The 24,000-nt window shown below is 40.7% G+C and overlaps 1 protein-coding gene across 1 annotated transcript in view; it reads left to right on the top strand.

The window, feature by feature from the left end:
• The window catches only part of MGMT (O-6-methylguanine-DNA methyltransferase), a 159,747-nt gene that overhangs the window by 105,924 nt on the left and 29,823 nt on the right, over positions 1 to 24,000 (top strand). Inside the window, exon 3 of the mRNA XM_033149405.1 lies at positions 4,707 to 4,867. Within this exon, the coding sequence (XP_033005296.1) occupies positions 4,707 to 4,867 (161 nt within the window). The remainder of the gene's footprint in view (positions 1 to 4,706; positions 4,868 to 24,000) is intronic.

Here is a 24,000-nt window from a genome sequence, read left to right as displayed (position 1 = left end):
TCAAAATCCTAATGGCACAAAGCAAATGATAGTGTTTAGTGACCTCCCATGCTATCAGTTGAGTCTTCGTGGCTTTAATATTGATTCCACCTTTACTCCTTACCATGGCATTGGAGGATAGGAAACATTTTCTACTCTCACCTTTAAAGAGTATGTAGTGGCATGTATCAACCACATAAGATATGGAGAGAACCACATTCTGGATACTACAAGAGGCAACAGAAAGGCTACATAAATAGGAATGCTGTGTGCATTTTGTGGTAGTGTTTGCATCTGTGTTTATGTCACATGTTTCATCCTAACCACTGACGTCATCTTAGGTGAGATGGTTGAGAACCACACACACACACACACACACAGTCCTTCCAGTTTCATTCCATGTTGTAACAGAGAAACCTTATAATGCTAGTGGGTCCAGGTTTTTCAAAAAGCCTAGAAAGGTATTATCAGGAATATTGGGTGTTGGTGAGAATTTGATGGACAAGTACAACTTTCCAAATGTTGCTTGATCAATCTTAAAACACCAATAAGTTTGCAAGCTGCTTCTCTGTACAACGTTTTATTCTGAAGTGCATAAACAGATCCTTTACCAGGGTCCAGTCTTGTGAATTGCTAGCCACCTAAAATTCACCTGAAATTAATTGAGTATTAAGCTGCCAAACTATAAGCAGGTTTACAGTGAAGGCCTTTTTAGAAATTCTTAAGCATATCTTGAAAATAAATGTTGTTCTAACAAATTACCGGTAAGAAGAGTCAGTAAAAATGAATAAGTTTAATTGAAAGATTGAGTATACCCGCTCCCATGTATTTCAGTTGTCAAGCTATTTTTAAAAATCATTATTACTAATATATGGACATATTATTTATATGGTTAATTTAAACTTGGGCAGAAAGAATTTGTCTCTCATATGGGTATTAAACTTCTTGAAGAGCTGTTTTTATTCATTGATTTAGCTGTGAAAAACAAACACAAAATAGACATAAGGCTATCTGAACTCTTTATTTGCCACATTTACAATATTAATAACACTCTTTCCAGAAGTTGTCACATCAAGTAAAAGATCTTCATTCCAGACTGTCTTTTGGGGCCAAATTGAGACTGGATGCATGCATTTAATAAATTGTAGTCTCAAGTAGTCATTTTTGTAAATAATTAGCTTCAGTGGAAGAATAAGTTAGCATATTGTATGCATCTAATGTTGCAAATGTACATACTGCAAACTTTCCTATTAATCAACAGTCAAGCACTGTAAGTTGGGTCTCATACATAATGAATTGTGCTTAAGCCTCCTGGGTTTCATTGATAGAAAAATAAGAGAAAACACAAGTGTAGTAAGCTTTTGAATAAAATTTAACTAGATTGCTCTGCATCCTGTAATTGTTTTGGAATCATTAGGGACTAGACAATTCATCTGCAATTTTGGGGGGTAGTTTTGCCTTCATCTATCAAAGGAAGACTATTTAAATGACATTAAGGTGTTGATGTAACAACTTTTTATTTATTTCCACATGGAATGTTAATAATATGTGTTTTATGTATATTTTACTCCATCATATATTATAAGGAACATTTAAAAGATGTTGTGAAGGATATTTTAATGTCACGTTTTAAAGTGTTAAAAATACTTATTTTTGTATTTACATTTTAATTGTATTACTCTTTTCGTAAACCACCCTGGGAATATGATTGAAGGGCAGTATGAAAACACTGATGATAAATAAGTATTATTAAAACTCACACGAGAAATGTAACATGTTTCTGTTTATTTAGACTTACATTTAATGTATAAAATGTGTTCCACAGGCTAGGCATCTGATAACTGAACAGAAATATGAAATGTGCAAACAATAAAGGGGATAATTTTGCAAGATCAGGAGTCACATTTGCTGTAGCAGCCTGTGTCCCTGCACGCCTTGTTTCCCTCCATTTTCCAGACCCTGAATTGGTGTCTGTAGTCTGCCTCACTCTATGTGTGTGCCTGAAGCTGAAGGCTACCCTTGCTATTCAAGATGCTGTCAGTACCATAGAGTTGGAAGAGACCCCAGGGGAATATCTAGTCCAACCGCATGCAATGCAGGAATCATAAGTAAAGCATCCCTGACAAATAACCATACAACCTCTGTTTAAAAGCCCCCCAAACCAGTTTTCCCTACCACTACATTCTGCTTTACTGGACCTCTCTGGTTGTTTGTAGATTCTGCTTTCCACAAGATAAGCCACCTGGTTGGTTGTACGGGAACGTGAGATGCCCTGTTGTAGTTCTGGATGTTATCATTGGATTAGTTCATCAGCAGCAGGTCCCGTACATGCAACTGTGTGTGAAGATTCTGTGTGTTTACATGCCAAAGAGTTTAATTGAGGAGTTTGATTCAGAAAGAGGCTAACATAGAGAAATGCTACATTATACCCATTTATAGAGTCATGACATTGGTGTATTGCAGCAAAAACAACAGTCGTCATTTTAGAAAAGTTTAGAAAACACCTGTCTGTTCAAAAAAAAAGTGAAAGCAACAACCTACACATGCATAAATACTGATTTCAGTGTAACCTTAGCAGACGAAAAGAGGATTGGTACTGCAGGGGCAGTTTGTCTGTTGTCAATACTCAGCTGCAAACTGCTTACCAGTGAAAGGGAGCAATAAGAAGCAGAGGAAACAGTTGTGACAAAACACAAATACAGATGAATGCATGTACATGTGGATTTCAGAAGCTGGTGTAACTTTTGTGGGTGCAATCTGATAGGACCTTCCAGAAAATAGGGAACTGGCTGGCTAACGACTGAGCTAGTATTTACTGCTTTACTTATAGGCGAGGATGCTGTTACAGTTTTCTGGGAACCAAGATGGAGTTTCTTCCTTGCCCATGATGATAGAAATTGTTCTAAAAATGTATCTGCCAAAAGTTGTCTCTTTGCATATTCTGCTGTAGTAGCAGTTGAGGTGATTGACATGTGAAGATTACCTTTCCCTATTCAGCTAAGGTCCTGTGTGTTCAATAGTAAAGAGGCAAGCAGCAGGTTTTCCTATTTCCAAATGAGACAATGAGTCATTATTTGGATGTTCTGCCCACCTGGGAAAGTCCCAAGAATTTTTTAGTAACCTTCTGCTGTTGCTTGATAATGATATAAATTTATGGACTCCGATATTTGAAGCCTCCACATTCATCCATAGTGTTGTTATGAAACCTGTGTTTCCATAGTTATTTTAATAAAACTAGGAGTGGGAGAAGGACTATCAATAGTATGCGACCTTTTCTAAAATAGGAGGGGAAAATTAATTTTAATCTAGAATATCTGAATATAGCATAAATGCTTTTGATTTTATCCATGTATACCATGTCGTGTCAGATTAAAAACTGTGTGAGTAATTCAAACATGAATAAGCAATCAATCCGAAGAAACCATTGCAATGGGATACTACAACAGAAGTTTGTGTGGTCATATCAGGGGTTAAGATAAATTTAAAATAGGAATTTAAGATAAAATGTTTCTGCTATAAGAATTATGCAGGCCAATAAATTCCCAGAAAAACGGGCTGGATGTTAATAAAGGTTTGTTAGGGTTCTTTCTTTGTGGGATGAGATTATAGGACAGCAGTCAGCTAAGTTTTACTCAAACTAAACCAGGCTTCCTCAGCCTTGGCCCTCCAGATGTTTTTTTGCCTACAACTCCCATGATCCCTAGCTAGCAGGACCAGTGGTCAGGGATGATGGGAATTGTAGTCTCAAAACAGTTGGAGGGCCAAGGTTGAGGAAGCCTGAACTAAACTCATTGAAAATGAACATGATTGAGTTACATCCATTAATTTCAGTAGGTTCTGAGTAAACGTCATTTGAATACCACCTATATTCTCCTGGGAAGTGGAGCAAGAAATTATTAAGGTTTCATATCCTCAGTGCTTTTTTTCTAGAAAAATAGTTGCTTGTATTCACCCATGTAGTTGTCACAATAAGTTCCACACTTTTTAACCAAAAAAGCAAAAAAGCAAACCAAAAAAGGGGCCGCTATTGCATACCCCTAAGTATCCCCCCCAAGCACTGCATATCCTAAATAAGGAACATAACAATACAAAACAATAGATGCGTCCCAGTAAATGAGAACTATTTGCAAGTTGGCAGTCATAGAATCATTGAATTGTAGAGTTGGAAGGGACACCAGGAATAGGGCTTGCATTTCTTGTATAGAAGTCTCTGTGGCATATTTGATTAATTGCAGTCATACTGGAAGTGCAAATGCAAAAATTACCTTCTAGTTTTGTCCCTCTCACCACCTATTTGTATGTTTCACTAAAGTACACAGGGTTTATTTTGCTTTCTAGTTTATAAGCATTACTCAACAATAGTAACACTTGACACTTATACTGTTGCTGTTCAGAAGTGTTTTGCTCATGTCTGCATAGTCAAGAACAGGAAATTCTTTCTTTCTTGGGTTTGAAATCACTTTTATTGGGGATGTAGAAAGTTAAAAGAAGATATTTCTGTTCTGTTGGACTTGAATAATACAAGTAAAGATTATCTGGACCTTTCCTGCTTAAATGGAAACTGAGCTACTTTATTGTGGTCCCCTTTTCTAATTTGATGCTCAGTTCTTCAGACGTAGGGGTGTGTGTGAGAGTTGGTAACTTTTTTGTTAGCAGCATTGTTAAAAAAAAAAGTTTGCAGTTAGACTGTGAAACTAATTATTAAACTAATGTTATCATTCTTCTAGCACTGTGGATGCCTCTGTGTCATGTGAAGTATGTGAATCCTCAGAGGAAACAGCACAGCCACTGAAACAGTGTGTGGCTTGGTTTCAGGCCTATTTCTGTGAACCCTGGATGATAGAGAAGCTTCCAGTGCCCCCTTTTCACCACCCGCTGCTGGAGAACGGTCTGTATATTTTGTATCGTCACATGCGGCATGCCTAGCTGTATGAAAGTTTCTTGTCTGTAGGTAGATTCTATGCTGATCCGAAAATTTTAGATTAGAGCCACGTGCAAATGGCCTCTTGAATTATTTCATAATACTTGTGGCCAGAGAGATTTGGAAGACTTATTTCACAAACTTTTCCAGGGGGAGGATAAACTCTTCCCAGTTTCTCCAGGGTAGGATTCACCATTAGCAGTGGCAGGACTGCAGGTTGTTGTGGTGGTGGTGGTTTGGTTTGCAATCATTGCAACTGTGTGGAAGCCAGGCCACCATTTTGCATCCTCCACAATGTTTGCACGGACCTGGTGTCATTTGTGGGGAATGGCAGCCCCTACAGAAAAAAAGGTGGAAAATATTTGGGGGGAAATTCTTTGAAAATTGCATTCTGAGAAATTATGGCTCAGTAGGCTAACCACATGGGCAGCGGCTGGCCGGTTGCATGGGTCTTTCTCGTGGAATCAGCACACACAATCTTCCTAGGTATATTGCCAATTCTGTGTGGAAAGTGTGGTGTAATCAACATGCTTAACGCTAATTCATGCATGAAGGTGTTAACACTTTTAATCGATATCAACTAGCATCGCCATTGTTGAAGAGTAGAGGTCCAATAGAGATTGGAAGGAAATGAATTAATGCCTGCAACTCAGTGGATCTCTATAAAATTTAACACAAAATATTTAGGACTTTTAACCCTCAACTGTTCTTATCAGATATGGCAAATATTTTCATTAAGCAGGTGCGAACTATTATACAGGTAAGTCTCTTGTGCCAAATATGGAACAGGTTTACTTTACACAAAGTACAGAATGTAATGTAGTGACCTTTTGCACCACAAGCCCATTTTTTGAGTCCAGAAATGTTTTTCTCAACATGTTGAATTCTAAGAGGGTGCTTTTCCTTCCTTTTTCTCAGTTAATAGAGTTCAGACTGAGAGCAGGTGTGCATGTTTTATAGCTGGAAAAAAAGTGTAAAACTGAAATGCTAGCCAATATTTTTGACGACTAACACTGATAAATAGTGTTTTTTTTCTAAACACATATTTCCGCATAAAATAAATTTGGTTTAGCCTGATACCCAGAATTGTCTGGAATAATACATCTCCTTGCTGATCATATGTTCTTCCAATTGCAGTCCCAAACTTTGAATATCAAAGAGAGACAGAAATGGGAGATGGGGAGGATTTTGCAAGTATCAAGACCTTGACTGAAGTTACAGAAGAAAGGATCCAAGTATAAACAGGAAGAGATAACTTATTATCTGAGGAGAAATTGTAAATCAGTTTTGAGAGATGGGCTTATAAACTGAATTTAACCATGAGTGGACTGATCTTGGAATCAGTGTTTCCATCAATGAATTTGCAGGCTTAGCCATTGGAAAATATCCTGAGGCTGTCTTCCTCAGTAAAATGAGAGTAGTACATTTTCAAACCAGCTGGTTTGTTAAAGAAATGAAAAGAAAATTGGGTACCAAAAAAGGCTTCTCTCTGCCTGTGACTAATAGCAGCCCTCAGGCGATACTGTTACTCTAGCATGCAGCAGTCACCTCAGAATGAGACCCTTTGGAAGCCTGCGTTTTTCTTTGCTATGTTGTTCAGTCAGGTCACAGTGCAAAGGTGCATAAACCTCTAATTTAGAGAAAATGTTTCTTCGCTGTGCCTTAATTTAAGTCCCCAGTGTTGTGTTGTCCACAAGGCCTATTGTCCACATACACAGGGCTCTGCTAATGGCTATTTTTCATTGCACTTTCTCTTTATCCTTTGTGTCCATCCCACCAGCAAACATTTAGTGTGAAATTAAAGGGTAGAGAATTTTCACACATACTGCTGGCAAACTATACCTGCAGAACTGGGCATTGTGTCAAAGGTACATGCTTCTTAACCACTGGCCTGCTTTTCAGTAGAAGTGTTTCTCCCAGAGTGAACGGCAGCCCTGAACAGGACCAAGTATTTGTGTGTGAGAAACTTAATCAAGTCAGCAAAGTTACTTCCTCATAGGTAAAGGCACCTGCAGCTGCTCTACCATTGCACACCTTCAATATTTCTTTCCCTCATTGTGCAATTCCATCACCTGATCATATGGACCTCAGTTATGAAAGACCTGTAAAATTTGCCCCACTCATGTGGTTCCAGTATTTTTTTTAAAAGGTTTTTTATTATTTTCCAATAAAACAAAGAAGAAACACAACATAAACATAAACACCATAAAAGCAATGTATAAACATATAAACACAATAAAAACAATAACAATATCAACAAGAATAAAAAAAAAAGAACATACAAACCTTAATAAACACCTATCTTTGTAGTTACAGGTGGGTAGCCGTGTTGGTCTGCCATAGTCAAAACAAAATCGAAAATTCTTTCTAGTAGCACCTTAGAGACCAACTGAGTTTGTTCCTGGTATGAGCTTTCGTGTGCATGCACACTTCTTCAGATACACTGAAACAGACTTCTGTTTCAGTGTATCTGAAGAAGTGTGCATGCACACGAAAGCTCATACCAGGAACAAACCTATCTTTGTATTTTTCTATTTTCTAGTTTCTCTACTAGGGGACTTCCCCTGTTCCCTCCACTGCCTTCAAAATCATATATACATTTTAGGTAGCTTTATATCTTTTTCCCTTAACATTCACCATATTTCTTAATACTCTTAAATATAGTTAACCCAATATAAATCATAACTTAAACACAGTATCTTAAAATATTCTTTAACAATTAAGTCTTTCACAAAAAAATTCTTCTATGCAATCTTATCTAACATTGACATACTAAAGCCGATCTTTTACCTAATTCTGCTCAGATATTCAGTTTATCAGATTTAACTAAATAGTCCTTAAATTTTTTCCAATCCTGCGACACCTTCTCCTCCCTCTGGTCTCGGATTCTAGCGGTCAGTTCTGCGAGTTCCATGTATTCCATTAGCTTCATCTGCCATTCTTCCACTGTTGGGATCTCTTCACCTTTCCAAGTTCTTGCCAATAAAATTCTAGCCGCTGTCGTGGCATACATAAAAAATACTCTGTCCTGGCTGGGTATCTCTTCATTGGTCATGCTCAGAAGAAATGCCTCTGGTTTCGTGGTTCCAGTATTTTTGTGTATGTTCCCACCATAACGGATCACACCCTGAAAATGTGGATCCTACCCAGCAGGTTAATGAGGAAAAGAGAGCAGCCATTAATTCCCACCCCCTCCAGTGAACTAAACAGTGGCAGCATGAGCTTGTACTACTTTTCTATTTTATGTACTGCATTTAAGAAGCTGTTATAATCACATGCAAGAGTTCAGCTGTGCTCTTCTTGGCGGCTGTTTGCTTATTTGTTTACTGCAAGCATCTATTTTGAATTATTTGCCTTGATTTGATATCTTGACACTTTTGGGTAGCACCTGTATGTATACTTTACTCAGACACATCTCCATCTCAAAGTTAAACAGGAGGAGAAATGCTTAGTTGAAGTGGCTAAAGGCAATTGAGAATGACAGCTGAGTCCGAAGTAAATGAGCAAGGACAAGCTGCACTTATTTTTTTTTTCTTACGATAACATTTCTGTTTATATCTGACTACCTGTAAGCTAATAGTAGGATTTTTATTTATCCATTGTATCCAATCCTTTTTTTTATTCTTCTGCATATATGTGTTGAGCCACTTGCTTGAGAACAATCTTTTAATGAAATCCTGGTACATGGACAATGGAAATGTGTACATTTCATAATTATTCATACTTTTAGCCACTATGCCTTGGAAATCAGTGTCCTGGAGTTGGAAAGGGTCTTCAAAGGTCGTCTAGTTTGACTCCCTGCCAGTGCAGAAAGCCCACGTCTTCAGTATTCTGGTTAGGTAGCCATCCATCTCTGCTTACAAATTTCTAATGAAGGAGAGTCAACCATTTTCCAAGGCAGTCTGTTCCACTGTCAAGCAGCCTTCGCCTTCCTTAATATGGTCTGATCTCCAGGCTCCTCACCATTCATTTGGACACATGTGTGCAGAGCTGGGCAACCTCCTCGATTTTACTCTTGGTAGGGCCTGATTTCAAAGCTGCCAGGAGATGTCGAAGATTGGTTCTGCAATGCCTGCATTCTTGGTCGAACCAGGAGGGAGTCCGAGGGATTGTGGACGTGCCCGGGGGGGGGGGTATCGGAAGGAGGGATGCAGCAATTTGCTGGTATATTGATAGGGAAAGATGGATCTCATTTGTGCTTATGAGATGGGCTTTTAAGTCCGATATTGGAGAAGAATAAAGGTGGGCATTTAGGTCATGCTCCAGGTAAGAGTCCCGTTTCTTTCTTCTTGGAGCTAGCGACTGTGTCTCAAGATGTGCCGATTGAGAGGGCGGGCTAGAGCGTGGGGTTTGGAATATGATGGCAATTGGGATATGGTAGCTATCCACCCTGTTGAAGATGTTAAAGCTGTGGGCCTGAGGAATCATTGTGGAAGAAAGCCAAATATAGTCTATTACACTTGCTCCTCTGGGGCCTATGAAGGTGAAAAAGCCCTCTGACCGGTCTTTGAGGGAGCCGTGCAGACTGTATAGGCCATGGTTGAAGGCGAGTTTGAGTAACTCGATGCCATCCCTGTTCACAACCTTATCGTAGGATTTCCATGGAATAAACGCCTCCTTGACACATGTGAGTTTGCTGATACCTTTTTTAATCCACTGTGCCCAGAAATGGGCACACTGTTCCTGGCTGCCTGACCAAAGCAGAACTGATGCAAGCTAGAACTGCATTAGCCTTTTTTTTTGCTGTCACATGTCTTGCTGAAATAGAGATAAAATACATCAGCAGCATTCCCCTGATCTGCTAACACTAGTAACTCTATCCAAAAAAGGAGATAATGTCAAACTGGAATCACTTCTTAATAATAATAATAATAATAATAATAATAATTTATTATTTATACCCCGCCCATCTGGCCGGGTCTCCCCAGCCACTCTAAGTAACCCATGCTGGCTCTTTGTGATCTAAATGTGTACAAACTGACATACCTATATGTTTTAGAACCTTTCTAGGTATCAAAATTGTGCTGACCAGTCAGTGGTTACATTGATCTTCTCCCTTCTTCTTCTTCTTCTTCTTCTTCTTCTTTTTCCAACATCTGGTCCTCTAGCTCTTCTCTGTCACCTGTTAGCCAACCAACAGAAGCTTTGAGATCACATCAGTAAGCACCTTGAGGTTCCATAGTGCACTTCCAACTAAAGCAAGGATGGGGATCCTTGCAGCCTTTCAGATATGATATAATTGGACTCCCAGTCAACATTGTCAGTGGTCAGGGATAATAATCAACAATATCTTGACAGCTAAATATTGCCCATCTCTGAACAAACAAAAGGTGATTTTGATATTTTAAAGTATTCATACGGTAAAAAGAAAGCATTTACACTAAAACAAAACAGGGTGAAATATTTCTAAAATAAAGGTCTATACTTTGCTAATATGGATGCAGGCCTGGTCAGGATGGCTTTCCTATTATATTTTCTGGGTTTGACGAGGCATGGAACCCTCACCTGTCCTGAGCCTACTCCAGCTGAGGAATTACACACCTACTCCCCAAGCTAGTGAGCTCCACCTGGGCTGTGGGTCCTTGCCTGCTTCCCCTCAGAACTGACAGCTGTGAATCCTGAGATCAGGGGTGGTATGTCCCATTTTAACAGGAAGTGCCACCCTGCTCTGCCACACTCACCACCAGGACACTCACCACCACTGCACCACCTGCCAGTGGCACTGCTGCTGTACCATACCCTCCAACATAATATGCAAGAAAATTAATGAATTCTTGATTGCTGTTATACACTATTATCAGATAGTCTTACTATCAGGACCCCATTATTAGGATTAAAATAAAACTCAAAATCAGCCAATTCACGGATTGAATTTCGCACTGACAGGCAAAAATGACCCTACATTTTTATTTTTTTATTTTACTGTAATCCTGTTGGGAAAGAGCATTGGCCCACAAAAACTGAATGCCAGGGATCAAGTGTTCTTTAGATTTTGGCTTAATTTTTTGCTGTTGAAACTCTGAAATAATACATGTAAGTATTCCAAGAGTGGTAGGGCTACAGTTCCTTTTGCTTCTTATATCTCAAACTCGCCACAAACTTTTGTTTCAGAATTTATCTTCAAGTTCTGTACTTCCCAAAGTTAATTTTATAGTTCAAGGCAAAGCGTAATAATTACCACATGCTGTTGAAACAGGTACACATTTCTGGTGCTCAAAACATAATTATTGAAAGGTAATTGCTAAAATAAGAAAAGCATTTAGAGTATTAGAATCAATATAAACCATTTCTCTCTGCTTTAAATTAAACCTTTAAAAAGGTTGATCTTCTTGAGATATTACCTTGTAAAGCTGGAAAGTTTTAAACCTTCGGGTGCCATTTTATTGATTGTGACATAGTAGGAACTGTACTCAAATTAAGTGGGATAGAAACAGCTGGCGTGGGGGGAAATGTGATTCTTTAAAGCTTAGCGCCCAGTGAACTGCTTTTCAGGGGCAGTGGAAATCTAGGTCTTATTGCTTTCCATAGCTACCTGTGCAAAAAGTGAAGGAGGGAGAAAAGGACTGATCAAAAGAGCAGAAGAGATAGAAGACACCCATGAATTTAAAGAGACCAGTGCAGACTGTCAGATGTCTTGAATCAATACAGAGAGGTCACTGCATGGCAAGCATGAACAGTTTACATAGCAGGAAGCTGATACTACTGTACATCTCAGTGATTTGTAATGTGAAGAGTAAAGGAGACCCTTGAAATAGGAAGGAGCAGGAGGAAACAGAGAAGCTAATGTTGACCCATGATTTAATTGCAGAGACTGTGCAAAGGCAATTCTTCAACACAGAGCATGGAAAAAAACAGTCACAAATATAACTTAAAAGATTTATTTCTGGAACAGAGTGAGGTCCAGCACTATCAATTAGATGTACCATGACAGTGCTACTGGAAGATCAGCATTTTTGCTACTTTTTGACTGTTCATTTTTGCTACCCTTATGTTCTTTTGGGAACTGTTTCTCTGTCAAAAGCATGCCACGCTCCTTTTTACAACAGTATCTTGTTGGGGAAATGATCATGCACTTAATTTTGACCTTTATAAAGTCGAAAAAGGCATATTAGGAAAACATACGCTCTGAAAACACATTCAAAATGTTGGCCTTGTTTGTGTCTACACAGTACAGGTGAAACTCGAAAAATTAGAATATCGTGGAAAGGTTCATTTCTTTCAGCAATTCAATTTAAAAGGTGAAACTAATATATGAGATAGACTCATGACATGCAAAGCGAGATATGTCAAGCCTTTGTTTGTTATAATTGTGACGATTATGGCGTACAGCTGATGAGAACCCCAAATTAACAATTTCAACTTTGGGGTTTTCATCAGCTGCACGCCATAATCATCACAATTATAACAAGCAAAGGCTTGACATATCTCACTTTGCATGTCATGGGTCTATCTCATATATTAAACTCCAGTAGCTAATGAAAACAATTGCTTACATAAATGGACTTTTCCACGATATTCTAATTTTTTGAGTTTCACCTGTAAGTGTCAGGAAAGACTGTGTTTGCACGTCCTTCAGCTGCAGTAGTATACACTAGTAAATTTGTTGAAATCAGATATTCCCCAGTGAAGTAGGGCTACACAGGTAGACAACACACAATAAGAATATGAAGCTTTTCAGATGCCGTCAAAATATTTTAAAATCATTTCTTAGGAATGCAGAAGCTTATTTATTGTCATACCACCATGTCGCCTTCTACTTGTTCCCTCCTGCTCATCTAGCTAAGTTGGCCTTGTCTTGCAGGTGCTTTTTCGTGACTCCCCACCCTTTCTTTAACTAATCCATTTCTGGGTATCCAAGCTTTACCACAGTGTTCTTCCATCCTGCAATATACTGGAATTATCCGCTTTCTTCTAGGTCTGTGTTTCTCTTTATATACATTGGTACCTCGGGTTACAGACACTAACCCAGAAATAGTACCTCGAGTTAAGAACTTTGCTTCAGGATGAGTACAGATATCATGCAGCGGCAGCGGGAGGCCCCATTAGCTAAAGTGGTACCTCAGGTTAAGAACAGTTTCAGGTTAAGAACGGACCTCCAGAACGAATTAAGTTCTTAACCCGAGGTACCACTGTACCTTAATACTGCCTCCTATTTTGGGATTTTATTGCTGCCGTCTGTTGGCGCTAAGCAGTCATAAGATACGACATAGTTACACGCCACCCCCAGTCACTGCCGAGTGGTAGCAAGAATCCAGGGGGTTTCACCCAGGGTTGTGTTCCATTGGAAAATCAACGCACAGCAGAGACTAGAGGCCTTAATAAATACTGTTTATTTTACACGTATTTACACCTGGAAGCCTTCAGTGGAGGTGGGATACAGAACATTGCACCACAAGAGGGTTTCTCGTTGACCCCCTCATAGCTTCAGCAAGTTGGGGTCCAAAATAGCAGCCAGTCATTGCCCCTGGGTTCTCAGTGGAGCCTCCCCCACCCAGCACCACATCAAGTTATCTCCTTTATTGTCCTCCTTCCTCCCAGAACACCTTGCCAAACACAACACCTCCCATTCTGTTTGCTCACCCACCCTTTCTCCAAACCTCTGTTTTTTTTTAAAAAAAGATTTTTCCTGTGTGACATCACATCCACGTTACCCCGGCAACCTCAGTTTCACAGACCCAAGCATCTTGCTTTGATGGGCTATCAACACCTTTGGCATGCTTAATGACTTCCATCCCAAGGGGAAGACTTCAAGCATTTAGTGGTTTCTAGCATTCAGTAATTTCTAACGTTCACTAACTTCTTACAATTACAGGTGCCTTTGCACCCTCAGACTCTGGTTCCCCCAAATCTGTAACAATATTATTTGGGTGATTTAAGTCCAAGTGTTACTTATTAGACTAAGGCCGATTGAAATCAGTGGGGCTTCAAAGTGTTTTAGGATCTAGGTGCAAGTGTATTTAGGCCCTGAAAGATTTGCAATGTTTATCTTGGGGGATTTCCCATAGGTAATAGATAAATATTTACAACTTAAATTCCATTTAGCTAACCTTCTGAGTTTGTTTAATGGCATAGTGTTTGCAAGATTATCCAATGTGCATTACACTGATACAGCACAATGTTGAAAATATTTCTGTGAAGTCTTTGATCATCAGAGTTAGGAAGGTAGGGAAGTCCAAGCAGCTTTCCACAGAGATAAAGTAAATTAAATTAATGCAGATAAGGCAGATTAATGCAGCAAGCCAGATCTAACATCATCAAGATTTTTTTGTTAAGTGACTTCTTTTAACCCTCTTAATTCTATAAAACATGACAAAGGTAATTGTGAAACAGATCTAAGTATCAAGATTGAAATGACCATGCAACATGGGACCTAATTATAGCCTAGAAAAATCAAAACATTGAAGTTACAGCGAAAGTGAAAATTATTACAGCACTAATAGCACACAAACATACAGAACACTGCCCTAGATAGTGGGGAAAATCTGATGTATTTGTATTAATCCAAATGTTGTGCGTTTATGTGTGTGTAGTTAGGCAAGCAATGATATTTTGGTGAGTAGATTTTTATTTGAGGCAAATTAAATTTATTAAATATGCCTGTGGTGAAAGTCATATACAGAAGACAAAGTTCTAGGGGACATATAATTACAGATATCAAGACTACTCAGTACAGCGATAACATTAAGAATTAATCTGGGGGAGAAGAGTAGAAGAGTGGCACAAATATGGGGTAATGTTTTATTTATTTATTTAGAAATCTGCCTTGCTTTTCAACAAGAAGGCCCCACTATTTGCTTACAAGGATAAGACCATCTACACTAATAAAGTGCAAGTGTCTCTGCGTCCAGTCCCTGTGTCCGTGGGATTGCGCTACTGCGCATGTGCCCCACGGACAGCCGTTGGGACTTGGAATGCAGAGACTTCGGGCGCCGCGTGCCACTCAGCGACCCCGAAAGCAACTACGGCGCCTACCAGGTGGGAGCAAGGGAGCGCAGGCGCCCCGGGATCTCCGAGGGATCGAGCAGAAACCCCCAGGTGGCTCTTTCCTGGGGGGCGGCCCAGCCACGAACCATGGCGGGCGAGGCAGAGAGGGAGCCGGCGGGCAGAACGGAAAGGCCGCACAGCGAGGGAGCCGGGGGGGGGACCCATGGTGGGAGCGAGCGCAGCCGGGCGGAAGACCAGAAGGTAGCCACGGGAGCACGGGCGGAAGAGAAGCGGCGGAGGAGAGAGAGCGACGGAAGAGTCGCCAGAAGGAATGTTCTAGCGCCCGTTAATTTAATGGGTTTAAAGCACTAGTTTATAATAAAATCACAACAGTAGAAGAATGACTAAAAGAAATAGGCTCAACAACAGCCCACAGAAACAGAAATATAATTTAAACACAGCAAATGTCTTGCAAAATTTGAATGTTTTTCCTGTTTGCTGTGAGGCTAACTGTGATAGCTGTTCACTGATGTGGCAGCTATCTAGTCCTTGACCTATCTATTCTCTCTTTTTTAAAATAATTTTTAATAAATTTTACACCGACCTTCCAATCGGCAAGCCCTAGGCTCTGTGGTTTAGACCACAGCGCCACCCGTGTCAACTGGCCTATATAACAAGCATTTATTGCTTCTGATAATTCCTCTCTTTCCTGTAGTCTCCTCCTAGACACCTTCTGTGTCAAGGGTTGCATCTGATTTATGTCCAATATCTGGATCAACCTTTGGCTGAGATGATAAGAATCCAGGAAATGTCAAATTGGGGTTGTGGCAGTGTTTTGTCACGTCACTCCTCCTTTCTGCTGTGACTTGGCTTCTTCGGAAACCTCGGAGAGAGAGGAGATCCTATTAATCCAACCTCTAAAAGATTGAGATAACTTTTGATTCTTTTCTAGAAGAAATTGAGCTCTTCAAGATCAGATTTATCTGTAGGAGATGAAACCAAGGAGTATCACTCCCCTGGTACAGAATTCCCCTTCCACCTTCCAAATGTGTGGGCAGAAGGTCATGAAATGCAGTATTTCAGCAGTGAGCATGGAAGGTGGCTGAGCTGGCCCTGGTTCCATCAGAAACTGAGCCAGTCCTATTGGGGTTGCATCTGTAAAGCCCTGCCAACTGGCTGCCAGTTTGGCTTGCCCCTTAAGACTTGGGTTGCCAGTGTGGTGTAGTGGTTAAGAGCAGTAGATTCGTAATCTGGTGAACCGGTTTCGCTTCCCCGCTCCTCCACATGCAGCTGCTGTGTGACCTTGGGGTAGTCACACTTCTCTGAAGTCTCTCAGCCTTATCCACTTCCTTGTTGTGAGGGAGGAAGGGAAAGGAGATTGTTAGCCGCTTTGAGATTCCTTAGGGGAGTGATAAAGTGGGATATCAAATCCAAACTCTTCTTCTTCTTCTTCTTCTTCTTGACTCAATAGAAGTTATTTCTTAGTAGGCATGTATTCCTCCAATTGTTTGCCACTGCATAATTATGCTCAAAGTAGCATTTCTATAAGCAGCATACCACTTTGAGAATTCAAAGTTTTAATAGCTTATATCCAATAGTATCCCTCCTGTAATAGAAGGTGGTCTGATCCAGTGGAGGCTTCCATCAGTGGACCTCAAAAAGGAAGGCAATTTTTGCATTGTCACTCTCCTTCCATCAACCCACATCACTGCTCCCAAAGCTTCTCTAGAGGGACACACGTTTTCTGTTATCCACGATACACATTTCTTCTGCAATAATGCTAATGCATAGTAGTAGTCAGTTAATAGGTTGAATCTCTTCACTTAATTATTTGTCCTTCCCCATACTTTTTATGCATATACCTTTTTTTGACAAGTGCATGGCTTTTGAATATAAGCAATTCAAAAATTGTGCAATTATTATGTAATAATGTGCTCATTATTCTGTTTTTTTTTTTTAAAAAAATACAATTTATAGTCTTTATAACATAACACCAGGAATGAGCAATGCTGATTAATTCAGCCTTCAAGTTTCTTTGACATAAAGTTTCAGCATGACCCAGAATGCCCCTTTCCCATATGCAAATAGGTCATTTCACCATATATGAGAAGTAGCCAATATATTTGTAACAAAAATAGTTACTGAGCTACAAAAGGATACTTTTCACTGAAAATTTGCATCTCATCCTCTTTTCTGAATAAAATATGCAAGAAGTAACATAAATGGCATACTGTCTCTCCCCCCCACCCCCTTCCCATGAATTGGTCTTTGATGTTCAAGAGGAACCAGTGTTAAAGAACATCCCTAGAAGGCTGTAGAAACTGTTCCTATTTATGACAAATGTAAAATAGTACAGATCTAGCTGAATGTGTTGGTGTCATTAGTTTGTGAATCGCATCCTTGAAAATAAATGTGGAGGAGCCAAATCGGTTTAAAAGAAGATAACAAAATGGTTTAAGCTACTTAGGTTGAATGCCAATTATATTTTAATATTCAGCTGAGCATATTTTACTAAGAAAAAAGGCAGTGTCGGCGCATGCATAACTCATTGGCAGCGTCGACCAGCTGTGCCACTCTTCTCTTCGAATCACTTTGTGCATTTTAGTAGCATGGTAATTTAGTAGAGAACTACCTGAGTGATGGCATTTTCAATGAGCAGGTAATCTACAGAGAATTTTTATATGGTTATGAGTTCTGCGCTTCAGCCTGGCAACACAAAAATACATCAAGACCAATTACGGTATCAACTTTCAGCGTGATACCCTTGCCACGCAAGTGCATGTATTTCTGCCCCAGGCATTTCAAATTGCATCTAATTTGAAATCTTTGGGGTTTTAATTAAATTTTAGAATATATGGAATTCTTCATTAGTACCTGCTCTGAATAGCAGATTATACTTCTCAGTCTCTCGTTAAAGTAGTAGACTGTGGTAAATAGCATGTTCAAGAACTGATCATTTGTGGTGCCTGGATATTGGGAACAGAAATAGTGAGATGCAAAATAATATCAAAAAGATTATTAGTCCAGTGAGGGACTCTTGATTTGTATTTTAATGGAATTTTACATTTCTCTTAATGATTTGCAAATTGTCCTCTGATTATAAGATGCATTAAGATTTTCATTTTAATGGTGAGACAACCATTAACAGTAAATAAATAAATAAATAAATAAATAAATAAATAAATAAATAAAAACACTGCCTTCTTCTAGAATGCTTCCCAGCAGCAGGATAAATATTGAAAGCATTAACGCCTTTTTGATGTAAGTTATAACACAGCAGTTTGGACCTATACATGAATGATCGTGGCCTTTCATATATATATATTAGCACTTTGAAGTCCATAATTGTCTTTACATGGGTGAGCAATGAATGAAACTGAAACTGCCATTACTTTCAGATAAATAAGAAAAATAAACACCTCTTTACAGAATTAATATTACTTACGCTTCAGTAAGGTTTTTAGACCTAGTATGCATGTAAATTCCAATAAGGGTTTAATTTTTAATCCAACACAATTTGTCGTCTATAAAGAACTCAAATGATTTGCTGGGGGGGGGGGGAGTAAAGATTGATGAGGCTGTGACAGTATTGCAGTTTAGTCCTAAGGATCCAGGAATAATCTTACTATATAATAGTTTTGTAAGAGTAAAGTTGTTATGCTTGGTTTGTGGGGGCCACGGAAACTGCAGCATGACAACAGCAGATGGAGCAAACAAAGCAGACAGGCTGGCAGCATCAGTGATCAGACAGGTGAGTGGCCCAAGCAGGTCTTCCCATGTTCCTCTGCCATCACCACTGCCACAGCCCACTTGCCCACCTGCTTGCACACAAGCACCACAGGGCAAGACAGTCCCCCAGCCCAAGCAAATAGGTAGGTGGTCCAGCCAAGTGTCGGGGGCGTTTCCCAGCCAAAGGAATGCACATGGCAGATAGTTAACATTTACAGTCACTTCTGGAAACCTAACGCACATCAATCTAGCATCCCAGGCCTGTGCTCTATGGAGCAGTTGCAGCAACAAGGGAGCACTACCCCCTCTACCAGTTTATATACCTTCCTCCGATGGGCTGCACACATACAACCGGAGACTGCGCCTGCATGGCAACTTTATCTTCTCAACTCTTTTCAATCCCCTCCTGGTTCTGAGAGGCAATGGTGCAGGAGAGGGTGGGGAAGCACATGGCCCTTCAGTTGCCTGACCTGCTTCTTCCGAACCCATCCTGTACTCCAGCTCTGAACCTTTCCCTGCCTCTGACTTTGCTGGCTGGAACAGTTCCCCACAAATCACTGACCCATTCTCCCGAGTCAGACTCCAGCCCCCTTTTCCCCCAGTGCACGCTTGTCAGCATCCTGCCAGTTCCTGATACCGAGGAAGCAAACAGCTGGGTGGGCGAACAGACATCCCAGCAGGGCCGTCTTAGAGGGATCGGCCGCCATGGCGCGGTGATCCCTTGGCACCCCCATCATGCCGCCTCTCCGCCCGCCTCCCTCCCACGCTGGCCGCCCCTCGGGAGGGGGGTGGGCGAGCGGGGGATGAGGGGCGTGGCGCTGGAGCGGCGCAGGGCTTTGCGCGCCCTTCTAGCGCTCCAGCTGCGGCTCTGGGAGACGAGGGCGGCGGGCTTTCAGCCCACCTGCCCGCCCGTGGGGGCAGGTTGGGCAGGGGGCGCCCGGTATGTTGGCGGGCTCGCGGGGGCGCCCCTGGGGGGCACGGTGCCCTGGCACAGTGCGCCGCCAGCCCCTATGGACGAGACGGCCCTGCATCCCAGGCAGGCCTTCACATACTGTCCAACAATGTCACTGCTACCCTGAGTTGAAGTCTTTCTCTCCTTAGTCTGCCACTGCCAGAAAGAAGTATGGTACAGGGAAGTGGTGGTACGGGGACTCTTTCCTCTTTATTGCCCACTTCTTTGTGAGAGATAGTGACAGGGGGGTCTTGAGACTGGGGTGAACTGCTGGGAGAGATAGGTTCGGGGTGATCTTTTGGGAAAGAGGATGTTTGGGGCAGATTGGGGCACAGGGGAGTGTTGGGAATGGGGATTGGCAGTGGGTTGAGGTGTGGCAGGTAGGTGGGAATGGGGGTTGAGGGAAGTTCAAGGAGCTGGGGCTGAAAGAGCTGTCAGTGGGAATTGGGGTTGGCAGGGGAGTGAATGCCTTGATAGGGATGGCAAGAAATGCAAGCAGATGGAGGAGCCCCTGGTTAGATACATAAACATGGTCCTGCTGCCCTAAACATATATTAGCCCTTTATTGCATATTTGTCCTTTTGAAAAACAAATGTATATTAGTGATGAACAAAGCAGCTCCACAAAAACTTACATTCAGTCAATTAATGTAAGTGTTAAGGCAACTTTTTAGTCCCAATAAACAATAGTAGCTTAAAACACTTAACTAAAACCTTCCTTGGCTGTTGTCGTTGTTAGCGGGCCAGTTAGTTCTGATGGCAGCTAGACATTCCATGCACACATTTCTCTTGCTTTGGACCACCTTGCCAAAATATACTGGATTATATGTCTCAAATATCCCAGGAGTAATAGATGTTGGAAATGTTACCAGCTTATAAGCAGTAAAAAGTGGTTGTATTCCAATAAAATCAGGTGAATTCAATTTCCATTTAAGGATCCTGAAGTCCCGTTGGCTGTTTCTAGAGAGTGTAGTTTACTTTTATGAGATCTTGTGTGCACTACCTGTGTAGGTTTGCTTTGTATCCAAAATATGCAAATGTTAGTTCTGCAAACTTTGAGTGAGGCTTCCTCTCCCATTCTTCTCCTCCTCTCTTGTGTGCCCACTGCTTCAGACCAACCTTAAAGGCAGCTCCACATAGAACACATCACAGTATTCCAGTCTTGACATTACCATTTATGTTGACTGTGACAGGCTATCCCTGTCCAGGAATGGCCATCACAGTAACTTGGGCATCCACTGATGGCGATAGATCAAAAAGCACCTACAAACTATATACCTGCTCCTTCTTGGGTAGTGCAGTCTTATTCAGACCAGGCAGTCTACTGAATTTCCATACCTGGATTCAGCTTGTTGGCCCACATCCAGCCCATCGCTATTTCTAGGCACTGATCCAGGACTTGCACAGCCACCCCTGACTCATATACAGCAGATGAAATAGAGCAGGGTGTCATCCTCATGACGACACTGATCCAAATTCCAAATTCCGGTCCACATTCCCTAATTACTGTTCTCAGTAGCTTCATATAGATGTTTAAAAGGATTGAGGACAAGATGGAACCCTGCAGTACCCCACAACACAACTGTCAGGTGAGGCAAGGTGAAGTACAATCACCCAATACCATTCAGTGAAATCAGTCATGTGAGTAGGATTGGAACTACTGTAACATATTACCTCCAACTCATGGGCTGCAGAGCTGGTAAGACACCATGATTGATTGTATCAAAAGTCACTGAGAGACCGAGCAGAAACAACAAGGTCACACTCCCCTTGTCCCTTTCCTTGGAGTGGGGTGGGGATGGGGGTGTAACCATCCACCAGGTTGACCCAGGCTGAAACCAGGTCTGAACCAAAACTTAAACTGGGCCAGGGTAATATTAAATATGTCTTTTCCTTTTCCCAACAAAGTTACACATCTTGTCTATTAAAACCCTCGTTATCCTGAACTTCCTTCAACACCTTCAAAAGGTGCCTATATTAAGCTTCTGATAGGATGCAAATTAATTTAAATGTGATGGATCAATTTATTTATTAAAATACAGTTAAGTCTTTTAATCAGATTGTTGCCATAGCGGATATATAGATATATGAAACAAGGCATAATTACCATTCATTCTTTTAACATGGGACTGATAACTGTTTTAGTACAAGCTGCACCCAAAGCTGACAATGGGAAGTATATAGAAAAGTGCATAGATACTTGAAGGAGTCACGCCATCAAAGGATGAGTTAAATAGGACCCCTTTCCCCCGCAGAGTGGAGTTACTATTCCCCCCCCCCCCCCGCTTCATATGAATAGGACTGACACTACAAGGACATTTTCCAACAAATGCAATAATGGTGATAGTTTTCTAGACTGGAAATATAAAATATGAGCAAATAATATATTAGCTTTTGCTGTCATGCCATTGTAGTTGGACCTTTTCTTCGGTCTGAAGTTTTAGCTGCTGGTGTTTCTTTCTGATAAATGTAAATAATGTTGTTTAAAAATATAAAATTTTAATATAATCCTGTGCCTGTACTTGGTTACTTATTTTCTATTTGGCTGGTATAAAACTAGGGGAAAGGGGAGGCAGTTTATGTTCCACTGCAGTGTTGTTCAACCAATGCAGAATACTTCTGCAAGGTATTCACTCAAATTCGAATTCTGTGAGAGGTGGTAAAATTCTTGAGTTTGTCTAACACGGGGTGGGGAACCTGTGGCCGTCCAGATACAGTTGGACTCCAACTCCAATAAGTCCCAGCCAGCATGGTCAGTGATCAAGGATGATGGCATTTGTAGTCCACAGCTTCTGGAGGACTACAGTTTGTCTATATCTGGTCTAACATATGTTTGAGTAAGAGTCTTGTTAGATTAATTATTTTGTTGCTAATAAAAATATTGTGGAAGTAGTCATAACTACGGCTTGCCTCTTGGGTAAAACAAAGACTCACCTGTGGCTCTAGAAGAGAAAATTGCATACACCACCTATTTTGTGCATGTTTGATTGATGTTTGCTGCATGGGCCTTTTGGAACTCCTTTGTACACATGTATTTTGATGCATGAGCAGCATAAAGTTGTATAGGACCTTTTGAATCACTCTAGGATTCAGCATACACACGTTGCAATGCCCATTTTTATGACTTTGAATTTGGAAGTGGCCCAAAATTGACTCCCTTGCCAAGTAGTAAAAGGATTATTTGTTCCTTAAGTGGGATTTTGTATGGCATGTATAGGCCTGGAGCAGATTTCTGCAGCTGAGTTATAAACCCTTAAATATGGGTCTTATTATAGAAATGCTGACATTCCTGTTGGAAGTGTTAGGGCTGCAAATGATTAGACTTCAACTGTTGTATAAAGCCTTAGATACTCTTGTCACATGGAGACATACTGGTTTAGTGGTACCTACAATATTATGAACCCCTGTTGGTCTGACTGAAAAAAACCCGCTGACATTAAAACCTCAAAATTAAAACTTTTAACTGTGTGTTAGCTTGCTTGTGTGCTATTTCCTCTTTTCATTAAGAGTGAAGCAGAATGAGTCACTTTAAAATGTTAACATCCTGTCTGTGTCTTATAGAATCTGTCAGGAATTATCCCCTCTCAGATTGTTTAATCAAGGCATTAATGCTTCTAGAACAGTTGCAGTGCATATGCACTCTGAAGATTCATTCCTCATGTCAGAGATCAGAATTGCATTCCATGTAGGCAGGAGTTTGGAGGCAGGTGAAGGAGAGTGTTGCAAAAGGACTTTAAAAAGGAAAAATGCAGCACACTAAGAACACAGCAGAGGCTATTGATTCAACCGTGTTAATTAAAATAGTGGCAAAATGTGAATTTTTGTGCTGAAGTGTTGAAAGCTTTAAAATTTACCAGTAAAAAATAGACCCGTGGTGGAACCCAAAGAGAGGTAATTTCAGCCAAGTGAGTGCTGGTCATCCAGTGGCATTGGCCTTGTCCATTGACTCACTTGCCCATAGAATAATAAAATTGTAGAGTTGGAAGGAACATCTAGTCCAAACCCCTGCAATGCAGGTATCTCAGCTTAATGCACCCATGTCAGAAGGCCATCCAACCTCTGAGGAGGTTCTTGAGTAGAATTGGGGGAAGAATTCTTAGCTCTGTAGTACAGTGGTATATTGCTTGGAGTGCCAGATTAGGTTAGAGATTAAGGAGAGGGGGGATGCAGTATATGCATGGGTGGGGGAGATATAAATTGGGTTCAGACACCCACTTACCAATGATGTTCACTGGGGTACTATCTCACTATAACCTACTTCACAGGGTTGTTCTGAGGATAAGATTTGGATGAAGCAGGGGGATGGGGACAATGTATGCCACCTTGAGTTCTTTGGCGGAAAGGTGGGATATAAATGTAATTTTTAAAAAAAAAAAATGTGTTGGATGGGATCCCCATCAATCTAGTTCTACTACCAAATAATATTGACTGTTGGTTTTTCCTTGGGCTGTACACCCCATATTCTACTGTGCAGCAGGCGTTACACCCTATTGACT

The sequence above is a fragment of the Lacerta agilis genome, chromosome 5 (assembly GCF_009819535.1).
Source record: "Lacerta agilis isolate rLacAgi1 chromosome 5, rLacAgi1.pri, whole genome shotgun sequence".
Lineage (NCBI taxonomy): Eukaryota > Metazoa > Chordata > Lepidosauria > Squamata > Lacertidae > Lacerta > Lacerta agilis.
Note: the sequence above shows the minus strand (reverse complement) of the source record. Positions and strands in the feature narration are given on the sequence as shown.